Below are 14,074 nucleotides of genomic sequence, written 5' to 3'. Positions count from 1 at the left end.
TTAAAAAGGTGAAACCACATATAATAAAAAGTTCCTGAAGTTTTTCAATACATACCTCCAGTTGTTTTTGAGACCTAATTTTTTTTTTTCCTAACCTACCGCAAAATCAGCAAAAATGCCTCAGCACTTTAAGCACAGTACCTATGTACCTAGAAAAATTGGTTGGCACTCAGAGGGATAACGTGTACCATTCCCATTCAGCAGAAAATGAATAAACATTAGAGCGTGAATTATTGTCAGTAATTGAGGAGACAGGCAAAATGAATAACTGAAAATGCTAGATTCACTTTTTTACTACTTCTATGCTAAATTTTGATGCCATAATTTCTCGGGTTCTTTGCAAAATTTCCATCGATCTTCATGTTGTCTAGAGGTGAAGGGTAGAACTGCGTTAAGTATAAAAAACAGTGTGAAGAAAAGGGCTTTTGGATATTGGCATAGAAACAGATATGTATTGAGAGAATCCTCACAATGGTAATTCAAACAATGGATGATTAGCATGCAATTTAGAATAGCACCCACTACACTGATGTACATCTCAACTAAGATAAGGGTTTGGTTCTTAAAACTTACAGATCTTAGAGACTACGTATCTACATATTATGCTGGTATCGAATTATTACCACATCTTGTAAACAACATTCATTTCAAGGCTATCCACACGGTTATCTTTATTTACATAACTTTATGAAGTGAGAATGCACACAGCATCATCTGACATCATTCCAACTTGGAGTGTCGGAATAACATAATAAAGAAGAAATGACTAAATGGTTCAGAAATTGGTCTGGGCTGACCAGAAGAGACTTGAAGCCTACAAAACCAGGTGCTTGAGAGCTAAAGATCACATGGGTGGATAGGGACAGTAATGAGGAGGTATGCAATAGTAGGTATAACAGGAAAAGAAAGGGAGCTGTGGTGTCGAGAGAAAGACACAGTGGAAAAGCCGCGCCACAAGACATAGCAATAATGCGAGGGAGAGACGAATGAGTGAATGAATGTGATAATTTAAGTCCAAAACCACCAACAGAATAAATGAAACCTACTTGAATAAGGTGCCAAGGTTTCTATCGACCCAGAGAAGTCCAGGAGGAGAGGGAAGGACAGCAACGCCCATTGGGTTGGGCAGATTTCTCCGCACAACCACTCTGTTGCCACCACTGAAGGACACTCGCTGCAGGGTGTCCAACTTTGAGTCAACCCAGTACACATCGTGCGTCGCCACATCGACGGTCAAATCCCTTGGATTGCTGATGCCAGACGTAACAATGGGAGTCCAATTCGATCCATCCAAGTATGCCTTACCAATTCGAGGGTACTGCCCATAGTCAATCCAGTAGAGAAGCCTGAAATATTGACATGTAATTATGAAGGCGATGAATGCAACAACAAATACACATACTAGCCCTAGTGAAAATGAACTGTTTGTAAGCTGTGCATACACTGTACAAATGGTTCACAGATTTCCTGGGCCGTTCATGACGTGTTTGGGAATTGTTCGCACACTCTAACCTGGTACCCACAAACGGCCCATGAACGGAACGCCTTGTGCACGGCTCCGGCACAGTTGGACATGAACACTTCATGAACAGATATTTTAGTTCTGCACAGCTCCTCCACAGTTACTAAATGAAATAATTTATCCATGCCATCTATGATTCACTATTTTACATAATTGATGATCATTAACATATAATCATGAATTAAGGAAAACAACCATCATTGTGTTCATAATTTTCTAATCAAAATTAGGATCAGATATTGTCTTAAAATTGACAAATTTCCTGGGCCGTTCATGAAGTGTTTGGGAATTGTTCGCACGCTCTAACCTGGTACCCACGAACGGCCCATGAACAGAACGCCTTGTGCACGGCTCCTGCATGGCTTCTGCACAGTTGGCCAAGAACGCTTCCTGAACAGATTACAGTGGAACCTCGTTAAAGCGAGTACGGGCTATAGCGACACCCCCGCTATTACAAGAGATAGCCGATGCACCGTCAATTGACCCTATAATAAACGTGTTAAAACATTCGTTTTTACGAGACCCTTTCGGTGTTGGCTCTCGCCATAGCGAGGGTTTCACCGCCGGAAGACTTTCATCAAGACTCCTTAACCTCTGTAATAGGGAAGTGCACTAATTTTTTTTCATTGCTGAATTTGAAAGTTTAGCCTAAAAAAGAAACATTAGTATAGTCACTTTTATTTCCTGCATCTGGGGTATGCACTTTAAAACGTTTTGAAAGTCGGAAAATTTCATGTTGCGCTGAAACACAGTGCCTCCATCTTGATTGAAATGTGACGTCACAAGGCAGTAGTCACCAGTGGAGTATAGCTGTATTCCGTCGCCTTCTTTAGCGCGGCGAGAGTTTCCGGGAATCGGTGGAGTTTGCTTCCTAAAAATGTCGGCTAGTACGGAAAACATGGATTCAAAAAAGAATTATAAATGATTTTTTGCTCCAAATTTCATCTCGGCGTCGAAACAAAAGCCGGGAGAAGATATTCATTCCCGTGCCTTAAGCACCAGCCATACGGAATAAATGGTTCAAGGCTGCTCCTGACTCTTACCTATCGATGATATTCTGTTTTGAAGGTATTGTAAGATCATAATGATATTTATATTATAATAATTTACTTAATAAGTACCTCAGTCATATCAGAAAGTGTGTTGAGTCAAAATATAGCATCTTCCTCATAGACCTATGTAATGTATAAACTGAAAGTAGTTTGGTTAAAGAATTATGGCGCAACTGTTATTTTACACGACCGGGCAAAATGCGTACTTTGCCCATGATATGTGCATATATGATAACAAACAATTTTTGTTAACGTTAATCTTTATTTGTTGAAATTAGTACATTTATAGGTGATACTGATATGAAGGTACACGGCAGGTCGCGCGGCGTAATTTATACTCCACTGGTGACGGGTTCATCTTGCTGATCTAAAAAATTAGCTACAATACCTCGAACTTTGAAAACTCGCAATATAGGCAGTCAAAGTACATTGTAGGAATACACGAGACCATTGTAGCCCAGAATGTACGTACAATGTTGAAATCCTTGGTTTTCAAAGATTGACGCATTTTAGTATATGCCAGCGCACCCGGTCCAGGGTTATCAACTTTTATTTCATCCTATTTGTTAATTGAAATTATCTTTCGGAATGGTTCTTTTAGCACTGCTACTGAGGTAAACTGGTAGGTTCTGAGTACTAGGTACTGAGTAAGTACACTCCCTTTGAAGTAATGTGAGTTACAAGTGTTCGAGATATATGGCATTTTATATTCGTTTTGTGTTCTTATTAATTATGTCTGTACGCATATTGTTGCTTGCTGCGAGCCTTTAATGGTATGTGCTCTTGCAAGAGTGGTTTTCATTTTTAATGTGGAAGTTGGTAAGTATAAGCAAAGAAAAATTAACATTTTAGCGCACACCAACCCTTGTAGTCGTCGTATCTCTGCGTTTGTAATGACTCTGCTAAAATACCTAAACGCCATTATGATGATAAAAAAATTGTCTCATGTCTATGATTGCTGCAATTAAAATTAATGATAAACTTGACGCCGTATAATCACAATGAAGACAAAAAAATACACTGTTATGACAAAGATTTGAACCCAGATCCTCAGGGTGGGAGTCGTACACGCTACCACTACCCCAACTGAACCATAGGGAAATGGAAGATATTTTGTATTTATATATGACTTGTGAAAAGTACCGCATGAAAATTAATTAATTACAGCCTAACTAAGGCCCTAATTGAAAAGACGGAGCAGGGTACGTGGTCTCCCCTTGTTAGCCTTAACGCCTCGCATTTCTATGGAGCGTTGAACCTGTCCTCCTTTTCCAAAAATTCAGTGACCATAATTACATCAAAGTTTGGTATACCATTTATAAATCGTTGGAATTTTCCTTCTCCCAACCAAGATTAACTTTTCTTGAACCCATCCTGGACAGCGAACCATTGCAACAACCAGCCAGCACGGAAATAAGGCTAACATCCCATGATTCTAGTTGCAAAGGGCGAACGTTCCGGCCGGCGTGAATACATACGCAACGAATAAGTCTTGCAGCAAACATCTGAATTAGGTTTATTAGTTTGACTCAGTTCTTACAAAAAAAGTTTTGGCATGATAAACGGCATTGTGCCAAAATATACCCAGCGAAAAATAAATACCATCATCTATTTATTTAAAATTCAATGTGCTATTCGCACTACTCTTTCCAAACTTGAAGTTGACACGTAAATGAATATTAATATATTACGCAATGATGAAGTCATGTACTCAAAAGAGAAGCAGCCACATACATATTCTGAAGATATTTTATGATAGCAAAAAACGGATACCCTCAAATTCAGTAATTTTTCTATTCAATAATAGTGGTAGAACTAAACGGCGTAGAAGCTGCCTTCTGCTACTGCCTTGTGACGTCACGGCCAATATTCAACATGGACACCCGTTTTAGCGGCCTTTGAATTTTTCCATATTTCGGACGGTTATCTCGAATCAAGTATTCACTATTAGGATTTAAACTGTGGTTTTACGACATTATGTTATTCTGAACTCTGATTTAAAAAATGTTTTTGGTGCATTTGAAACACTAGTGTACTTCCCTATTGCTAGCGATCTGTTAGAAATGAAGTTAACGGAGTGCTCAGTCTCACATTTATGTGGTAAACTGTCGTTCGATAAATATAATGATTGACAAAACAATGCTTTGCATGATTATTATTCAGTGCGGCGCTTATAAATTGTTTGAATAGTTAGTCGTTATTTGAGTAAGGAAATTTAGTGATACAAAAAAACATCGCCTTTCGTCTGGATTTATGCTTACGTTTATCGGATAGATGTTTATCTGTCGCCGCACCACTCCTGTTCCTGTATATCTGTTCGCAACAGGTATATTGGCTATTATTTGTTCCACCTCCGGTAAAGCGACAATTCCCTATAGCGAGTGTTTATTAGTGCACCGTGGGGTGTCGTTATATCGAGGTTGCACTGTATTAAGTTCAATACCCTAGCCCATTTCTTCCACAGTTACTAAATGTAACATTTAATTAATGCTATTAATGATTCACTATTTTACGTAAATGATAAGCATGAATTAAAAGAAACATGAATGAGTGCATTATAAGGTAAGACATTTAAAATTAGGGATAATATCTTTAAAAATTCAAAAGTTCTTTAACTCCAATGTTTATGATGAGTTATTGGTGAAATGTGCAAAAATTACCAAATTGGTATAATGAGGGTAATATATATTCACATTGACAGTTTTAATAAAAGTGTAAATATATAAGAACTTCTATAGCAATATGGATTTATTATCCCATGACTAAAACTTTTATGTGGAACAAATACAAACAGCTAGAAACTCTATTCCTAGTATAAATGAGGTTCATTACCTTTTTATTGGATTCACAGCAAGCTCTCTTGGAGCATCAGTGGTTGTTCGGACTAGGACCTTCCTGTGTGCTCCATCAAGCCAGCACACTTCAAGGTAATTCTCATGAGGAAACACATTTGTGAAATAAAGATTGCCAGCAATCCAGTCAACAGCCAAGCCTCGGATGCCACTAGACCCAATGCCATCTTTGACAACACCCTGAAGTTCTGTTCCATTAGGACGAGCTCGGAATATTCCATTCCATGCACCTCGGTTGAATTCCACCCAGTATATCCAGTTTGAAGCATAGTGCACATCAACATGCAGAATGTGATGACCTAAAACAATGATTAAGCTTATGCAATTATTTCTGAAAAAGTAAAATCATTAACTTATCAATTAATACCAGAAAAACGATAGGTAGGTCTCCCTGAACACTATGCATAGTCTCAATGTTTCATTTATAACAAGTATCCATTTTATTTTTGAAAAGATTATGATGTATGGAAGAGTAGTACAGCATTGTGCTATTGATGAAAAGGTGCCACTTTCAAAAATCCAAGAGAAGCCCTCCAACACCAAAAACAAAAATCATTGCAAAACTTTATTCTTTAGTTAAGGGCAAGAATAGTACATAGGCGATCAAAATTTATGTAATTTTGAATGCAAATGATTTTCCATTTCTAATAAATTACCTTTAACTGTGAAAAGTATAAAGCCAATTTTTATTAAGCACCTAAAGTGTCTGCGATTACACCAAATGCGTTTGTCACGGCTGAAAGTGCAAACCACTGCATTAATTACATAGCAGGTATGCAAAAAGAACTTATCCCCTACCCTGAATGTGTGAAATTCACATGCCTGATGCTTGGATCTGGATGCAATCCACCCATACCTATGCAAACCAATTTTCAGTATAAAGCGGAGCGCAAAAGTGTAAAGAGGAAAAAGAGCAAAGGAGGAGGAATTGAATTAGGCTAAGGGCTCCTCTATGGCCTTTAAATACAGTGAGGAAGAAGATGATTTTGGGTTTAGTGAAATAGAAAACGTGTTCACATCATTCACAAAACATATGGATGGTAATAATAACACCAAAAAAAAAGGGGAAAATCACAGAGAATAATTTTAAGGCATTCACAGCTTAAATTGAAAATTTGTAATATCTGTTAGACATAAAAATTTTCAAAAGACAAAATCATATTTACCTGGTCCTCCGATAGGCACCATAGCCTCTGAGGAGTCTTGCATGCTGTACCCCCTGATGACATCCAACTGCGCAACAACAATGAATGATCGGTACAAGGCACATCCAACTTCATTCTCACGCCTGTATCCCACAGAGCAGCCGCAGACGCGTGTTCCTCCAGGAGCAGGAATGCAAATGTGTTCACAGCCTCCATTGTTTGTCATGCATGGATGTATGCCTGCTACTCAGGAGAAACAGAAATCATCACGAGATACTTAAAAGAGTTGAGGCATTTTGTATCATGCATACTTATTTCATCACTGAATATCAAATTGATTTCTACGTGCTTGAAATAGTAGCATACAGGAAACTAAATCATCATGACATACTGAGGAGCACAACCATTATGTATGATGTATACCAATTTGATTACTGAAAACAAAACTGGTCTCCTTATGCTTAAAATCATTATTCGTACAGGGCAGGTGAGTCTAATTTGCATGAGTTACACTGCATTAAAATTGCCATTTCATTTTACCTTTTTCCAAAGGTTTTGTGTGAAAATGGGAGGAATACAGTAAGAAAAATATGGTATCTTCTAATCAACTTCTAAATCGGCACCCATTCCATTATTATACTCCAGCCACCACACCATAACTCAAGGATAACTTTAAATACCACGACATCATAACACAGTTTATTTCTATTACATAGTTCAGCAAATGCTCATACATTAACATCAAGTGAAAAATGTTAAAGATGATTTAAGCCAAGAATTTTTTTTCGTGGTTACCTATTTCAAGTCAACGACAGCAATTACAATACTGGTAGGTAGGAATATAGGTAGAAATTCATATTAGGGGCAAGTTAACCACCCCCTTTCAATTCTATTGATTCAAAAACCACTTTATTGACAGATTAAACCAAAATTGTAGAAATATGCATTTTTAAATAAAAAAAGTTTTTATATGAGTGACCAAATGCTATCTAGCCTTATGTTAAACCAGTCACAGAATACTTTCGGAGACTACTGAAAAATTTTAAACATATGAATCCACAATAATGGGTTGCTGCTGTATTGGGTAAATATATTTCATTTGTGATTGAGATGAATAATATTTATTGGAATACAATAAGGAATTACAGAGATATTTTGGAAAATGTTTTTTTTCCTAAAATATTCTCGATTTTATATAAGTTTTTGCAATGGAAAACTTCACCACTTAAATTTAAAGCACGGTTACAACAGGGGTCCAGTCGATGGTTAAAAATTATGATGGAAGTTTAGCACTTACCCAGTCTTTTCCTGAAAATGGTGAATGTTCTGAGGTCAGCCTGGTTGTCCATCAACAATTTTGGATTGTCAGCTCGGGGAAGGTCTACCCTTTCAATTTTGTCATAAAGAGGGTCCAAATAGTACAATCTGCTATCAAGTATTGCCAGAGCTTTAGGTTGAGAAATGCTGTTAATCTCAGTCAGAAGTGTCCTCACATTTGAGCCATCCAAGTCCATCACTTTAATCTGAAATAAAAGTTCAAAAGATTAACACTTACATTGTTTTTATAGCAAAACTTATTGTGTCACAGACTTGGGTACAATCAAAACATGTACATACGTCACTGATAATGATGCAACACTGTTCCTTTGAGACAAGGTGATTTGTATGAAATTCAAGTCAGTCATTGATAAAATTTAATGCGTATGCATGTATTTGATATATACGTCAAGACATGGGCATAAAGGATTTTGAATAAAAATTACAATTAAGAGCAGTTAATGAGAATCATTAATCAATGGCTTGAAAAAGCTGTTTCACGAAGACTAGAGACAGGATATTCAATACATTATAACATAGGCTGAATGCTTTCTTTCAACATTCTGGTGTCCTTGCCTCACTCATTTTCTTATGTTAACATTAATGAACACTAAGAAAAGCTGCAATAGCAAAAAAAGAGCAGATATAGAGGAGAGAAGAGAAAGAGAAACTTACAAATGTGGGATACTGGGAACTGAAATACAACTGCCTTTTATCCAAATCAATTGCAATGGCTTCTGGTTTTTCTACATCTTCCACTAAAACTAATGGATTTGTGCCATCCATATTAACTCTTGCAACCTTGGCAGGAACTCCATAGCCTCCATTATCAATCCAGTATAGTTTCCTTTATGAGAAAAAAATTGGAAGGTGAAAAAATAATACCTTCACATCACCAGAACTAGTTAGTTAATAGTAGTAACTCCACATATTCCATGGATGGGAATTGCGGGAGGTGGAATTTGAAAAATAGCTTAAGCACACACACAATTCAAAGATTACACAGAAACACCAAATCATCAAATGGCATCACTAAAATGCACTATAATATCATTCTATCATCTGCTCCTTAAGACACAACACAACTTACCCATCCGGTGGATCCAAGCAGAGAGCTTTTGGTTTTGCAACTGAAGTACGATTTCCATCATTAGCTAAAATGATGAGACGATGCTTTGTTTTCCCATCAACTTTTACAACCTCCAAGTTTGACGCCAGGCGGTTGCCAATGTACAAGTTTCTCCCCAGCCAATCAAAGGCAATGGCATAGGGAGCGCCAACAATGCCACCGACAGAGCCTTCTGATCCTGCTCCTCCCCCAAGGAAAACCGTCTTGTTACCACCTCCATAGTTGGTGGTGTAAATAGTGCACTGCAAGGACAACAATCCGATCAATTTCAACTCTACGTGTGTAGGATATCCCTTCCTAATTCTATTGCATTCAGCACCATATTTAAATCATTACAATCTTTTACTTCACACAATAATAGAGGTGGGTGACTTGTTACAAAATTAACACACATATTTTACAAGAAATACAGGCATCTCAATTATTAAAAATATTTGACTTAGCAGGAATTCGAACTCGGATGGTTTGAATCGAGGCTTATTCAGTAAAACCCATTCCGAAGTTTGCTTTGAGAAAAAGGCGTTGTAACTGGCTAACACGACTGACTGACAATTGGGAGATTTGGGTTCGAATTCCCGGTGATAAATAAAAAGTAAAATATATTTTCATGGTGAACTTCATCCTTTGGTGCACAAAAAGAGAAGTTGGGCAAAAAAATCACTTGAATTAAAGCACTCCCTCATTCCCAAAACAATTAAAATATACAATATATAGGTAAACTGAGCAGTAGATGCTAAATATATCTTACATTTTCATCATCTTCATCACCCTCTTTTCCTTCGACCCAGTAAACGGTTTCAGTTTTCCTATCAAAATCAATCTGTATACCATTCTCAACACCAACAACTGGGGTGAGAAAACCACTCGTCTTGTCTCCTGGGTTAAGGCTCACGTCGATTATCTGGGAGGCTTTCATAACCATGAGGAAGGCTGTTTCCTCTGCAGAAAGATAATAGTTTGAGATCAATGTTTAGGATGAATAAATAACAATAGAGAACAGACCTTCAAATAAGAACACCCTATGACATTCATGCGTTAAAAAATCAATGTGAAACTAAAAGAATTAAGAAAGTAAAATAATACTAGATAGGAAGAACTATGATAGCTCTTGGTGGGCAGTTAAGACAGCTTAACAGCTAAAAATTTCCTTATTTCATAAAAGGCACCATGGGCAACCCTCACCCATAGGATTAAAGATAAACGCCCCAGACCCATTCCAAAATTTAGTGCTAAATACAGAGGGACTAACTTATTGTAGTCTAGAAAGAATACAATACTTCAAGGATACATACCTTCCATGCACTTGCCATCATCAGCCATTCTGTAGCCAGGTCGACAGCGACACGAGTACCCTGTCTTTGAGCTGGGTGAGAGTAAGCAGAGGTGAGAGCAAGAGGCATTCTCGCAAGGATTCGGGGACAATGGCTGCAAGGCAGGGTGATGGGCGTGCACGGACAGAGGCTGGGAAATCAAGTGGGAGACAACCGTCTGATTTTTACCACGGTACTTGTGGGCTGACAGGACTCTATTGAGTTGCCTGTCCGTCCAGTAGATGGTGTCCTCGAACAGGGATAAAGAATGCGGGTGTAGGAGATAGTGTGATCCAGCGAGGACCTGATAACGTCCAGACCCATCGTACGAGCAGAAATCGATGAAGTCAAGCTTAGAATCAGCAAAATACACCCTCTTGGTGGCAATGTCGAGAGTTAGTCCATTGGGCCAGTAGATCTTTGTGTTTATGATAACTTTTCTTTCAGTTCCATCCATTCCAACACGCTCAATTCTTGGATTCTCGCCCCAGTCGGTCCAAAAGAGCCAACGAGCACTGGAACGGAAAACAAGCCCCATCAAGTCTCACCAGTAAAATTAATACATTGTCAATAATCATTTTTGGGAATGATGTCCATTCTGTTATTCCGTTCATAGCCCACATCACTTCTTGAGCTTTCCAGAATTGGAATAGAAAAAAGTTGGGACCAACACACCCATAATTATACCCAAGACATTGCTCAACAGTAAATGCTTTGAACAATTCAATGGAATCTACAACTCAATTCAGTATTCTTTACAGCCACGAGCATGGAAAAGGAAAAAACATCTCACCCTGGGCTAGGATCAAGAGACATTCCACGTGGTTGGGTTATATTTTCCTTGAGGAGCACCATTCGACTAGAACCATTTTCCTTGGCAACTTCAATTGTGTTCAACCTAGAGTCCAACCAGTATATATTTTTCCCAATCCAATCATAAGCAAGCCCTTCAACAAGATCCAGTCCAGTGGATATAATCTATAACATAAAAATCAGTTTCATTAACCTATGAAAAATAGGATTAGAATATGAGGAATATCAAGAAAAGCATTCTGGAAATTAAAGAATGATTCAGTGAAACCTCGATCTATCATTCCCGCATTCATTGTTCGGCACTCCTGGTCCCAAATAAAGTCCAATACGGATAGTCCCTTAGGATTTTTGAAAGAGGTATGAGTCGAATCCACAATATGCCCAAAGTGTTTCCATAAAATTAAAATATGTATTCCATTAATCAACTAAATTCCTGTTTGAATCCTTTGATGAAAATCACAATTACTCGCGGAAATCCTGTTTCCTGCTACATAGGCAACCTAGTCGAGCATTCCTGCATTGATCGTTTTCCCTCGTTCAACGTTTTTTTTGTTCATCCCCTTAAAAAACGGATAGATCAAGGCTCCACTGTTTTTGGTCCACAAAATATAGAAAAATATGATATTTCACACAAAAGAAAAGAAGAAAGGTAGACTCCTGAAAAAATAATCTAAATCGCAAGATACTCTTCACATCAAATAAAATAATTCTCACGCACAACATTTACCAGCCCATACATTTAAAGACAGCATTTTAGTCAGATGGAATTGTTTAGCAGGTTTTTGACCAACCAACCTAGCCCAAAAAATTATAATTTTACAATGCTAGAAAATAAGAAAGAAATGGATAGTATGGTAAGTTGAGCTGATTCTTTCAAACGGCAATGAATATTTTAAAATTTACATTTTTATATTTAAAATCAGTTATACAGGAAATTGGCCATCTAATGAAGTCGCAAAAATAATTGATTTGTAATGTTATTTAAGGGTACAGTATTGGGTGGAACTTAGAATAACTAGCTAATTTCAAACACTGATGATAATGGTGAACCTTAAAGAAATAAATTTATACCTCAACTGGATCACTTCCTTTGTCAAGCTTTGAAATCTTCTTCAGCTTCATATCAGACCAATAGACTGTCCCTTTGTGCATGTCAGACGCCGTTGCAACCACGTTTTCCACAACAATTGGCACCCTTTCCAGGCCTTGCTCATTCAAATCAGCCACCAAGATAGAATGTCGGTTGGAAATAATCAGGAATGCTGAACTGTGATCTGTAAACAAGTACAGGGTAGTTTTTAGTGAGTTACCATTTAAATTTGGACACAAATAGTTGAGAGGGTAATTTTTTAAAAAATAATTTGAACATAAATACCTCAAACTCTAAACTCCTTGTAAAATAATCAACGTAGGTTAAAAAATAACAACTTCCATTCCTTTGCGGTACCAAGGAGAGTTTATTTACTTACTTATTGCTTTGCAGGTATGCTTGTCTCCCTCAATCGCATATCCATCAGCACATGAGCAAGCGTAGCTTCGTTTGTTGTTGGTACAAATTTGCGAGCAGAGGCCGGGAGGATTGCATTCGTCCAAGTCATCACATTTGGTCGGATCATCAGCTCTCAACGCTTCGCCAGCAGGACATGTACAAATGGCACCCTGACAACGAAAAGTTAAATCTCAATATGCAATAGCTCCTTCAACATCTCACGAAAAAAAATTGAAAAATTAAAATTTTAATGACTCAAGAATACTGGTAGAAATGCTTCACCATTGGATATGGATATGGATAATAAAGATATGCAAAATAAATGAAAAAAATGCAATTGAGTAGTAATAAAAAATATATAAACTTGACGAATTAATAATTAGATGTACTTTCAGCAAAAGCAAAGAATTATGTGTTCCTAGGAGAGTACTAGCACTGACTTCCTGCGTGAGAACGACTGTAGTGTCTGACCTATGGCCTTCTGGGATGCTTTAGAGGCAGAAATGGAGGGGAAAACAAGTTTAGCTGGGAGTATGCAAGATGCTGATTTTGAAATTAACTATGACTGCATTCCATCTGTTAAATTTTGGCTTTGAATCAAGTTGGGTTAAAAAATTAAGAGCGATAAATTGAAATTACTTTAAACTGCACATGTACCGTTTGATGTACCGTTGATGTACCGTACAGCACATAAAAGAAAAAGATATAACTCACACTCGGTGTCTGTTTGCAGCCATTGGAGCAAAGGCCTCCTTGGTGTCCACATTCATTGAGATCACATCCAGGGCCTTCGTCGGCTCCATTAGGACAGTCATGAGGGTGGCCGTCACAGACAGACGTGAGGTTCACACAGCGACCAGAAACTCCAGGACACAGCCATTCCCCAGCACCACACCTACAACAAAATAAACATGAATTCAAATGAAAATCATGAATTTAAAATAGCCAGAGATAAAAAAATCAACGACAGTGACTGGGCGATGTTTCATTTACTTAATAATATTTCTTATCCGCTACAATTTTAGAAAAGAACTAGTTACAGGCACAAGTACAGATGCAGTCAAGTTTCATCAATCTCATCGACAATTTCTTGAGGCATGGGAGCTTATTGTACGGTTCTTTCTGAGTAACATTTTTAATACACTGCATTCCACATTAAAAAATAATGAAAACATATTACATTCAATTCCCAAGTGAAACTATGGTTCATTTATAATAGCAACTGTGCTCATTCTCATGGTATTTTTGGTTCAGGCATTTTGGTAGTGCACAGAAAGTAAATGCAACATCTAGAAAACAATGTGTTGGTAGCAAGTTACAATAACAATATTTAAAATGCCTCATTCAAAATTAAAAATTGCCAAAAATGTATGCTAAGTTCTACATTTGACAATAACTATTGAAATAAAAAAATTGAAACATGTACATAAAATTAAAAGTCTCCC

General features: G+C 37.5%; 1 protein-coding gene across 1 annotated transcript in view; it reads right to left on the bottom strand.

Moving 5' to 3' along the window:
- Positions 1-14,074, bottom strand: part of LOC124163739 (low-density lipoprotein receptor-related protein 2) — a 99,627-nt gene that overhangs the window by 38,449 nt on the left and 47,104 nt on the right. The window contains exons 21-32 of the mRNA XM_046540813.1: positions 13,344-13,524; positions 12,610-12,799; positions 12,212-12,414; positions 11,121-11,305; positions 10,310-10,842; positions 9,766-9,956; positions 8,979-9,259; positions 8,564-8,735; positions 7,869-8,094; positions 6,593-6,814; positions 5,407-5,725; positions 1,047-1,346 (exon numbers count right to left, since the gene is read on the bottom strand). Of these exons, the coding sequence (XP_046396769.1) occupies positions 1,047-1,346; positions 5,407-5,725; positions 6,593-6,814; positions 7,869-8,094; positions 8,564-8,735; positions 8,979-9,259; positions 9,766-9,956; positions 10,310-10,842; positions 11,121-11,305; positions 12,212-12,414; positions 12,610-12,799; positions 13,344-13,524 (3,003 nt within the window). The remainder of the gene's footprint in view (positions 1-1,046; positions 1,347-5,406; positions 5,726-6,592; positions 6,815-7,868; positions 8,095-8,563; positions 8,736-8,978; positions 9,260-9,765; positions 9,957-10,309; positions 10,843-11,120; positions 11,306-12,211; positions 12,415-12,609; positions 12,800-13,343; positions 13,525-14,074) is intronic.

Source organism: Ischnura elegans, chromosome 8 (genome assembly GCF_921293095.1).
Source record: "Ischnura elegans chromosome 8, ioIscEleg1.1, whole genome shotgun sequence".
In the NCBI taxonomy this organism is placed as follows: Eukaryota; Metazoa; Arthropoda; class Insecta; order Odonata; family Coenagrionidae; genus Ischnura; species Ischnura elegans.
Note: the sequence above shows the minus strand (reverse complement) of the source record. Positions and strands in the feature narration are given on the sequence as shown.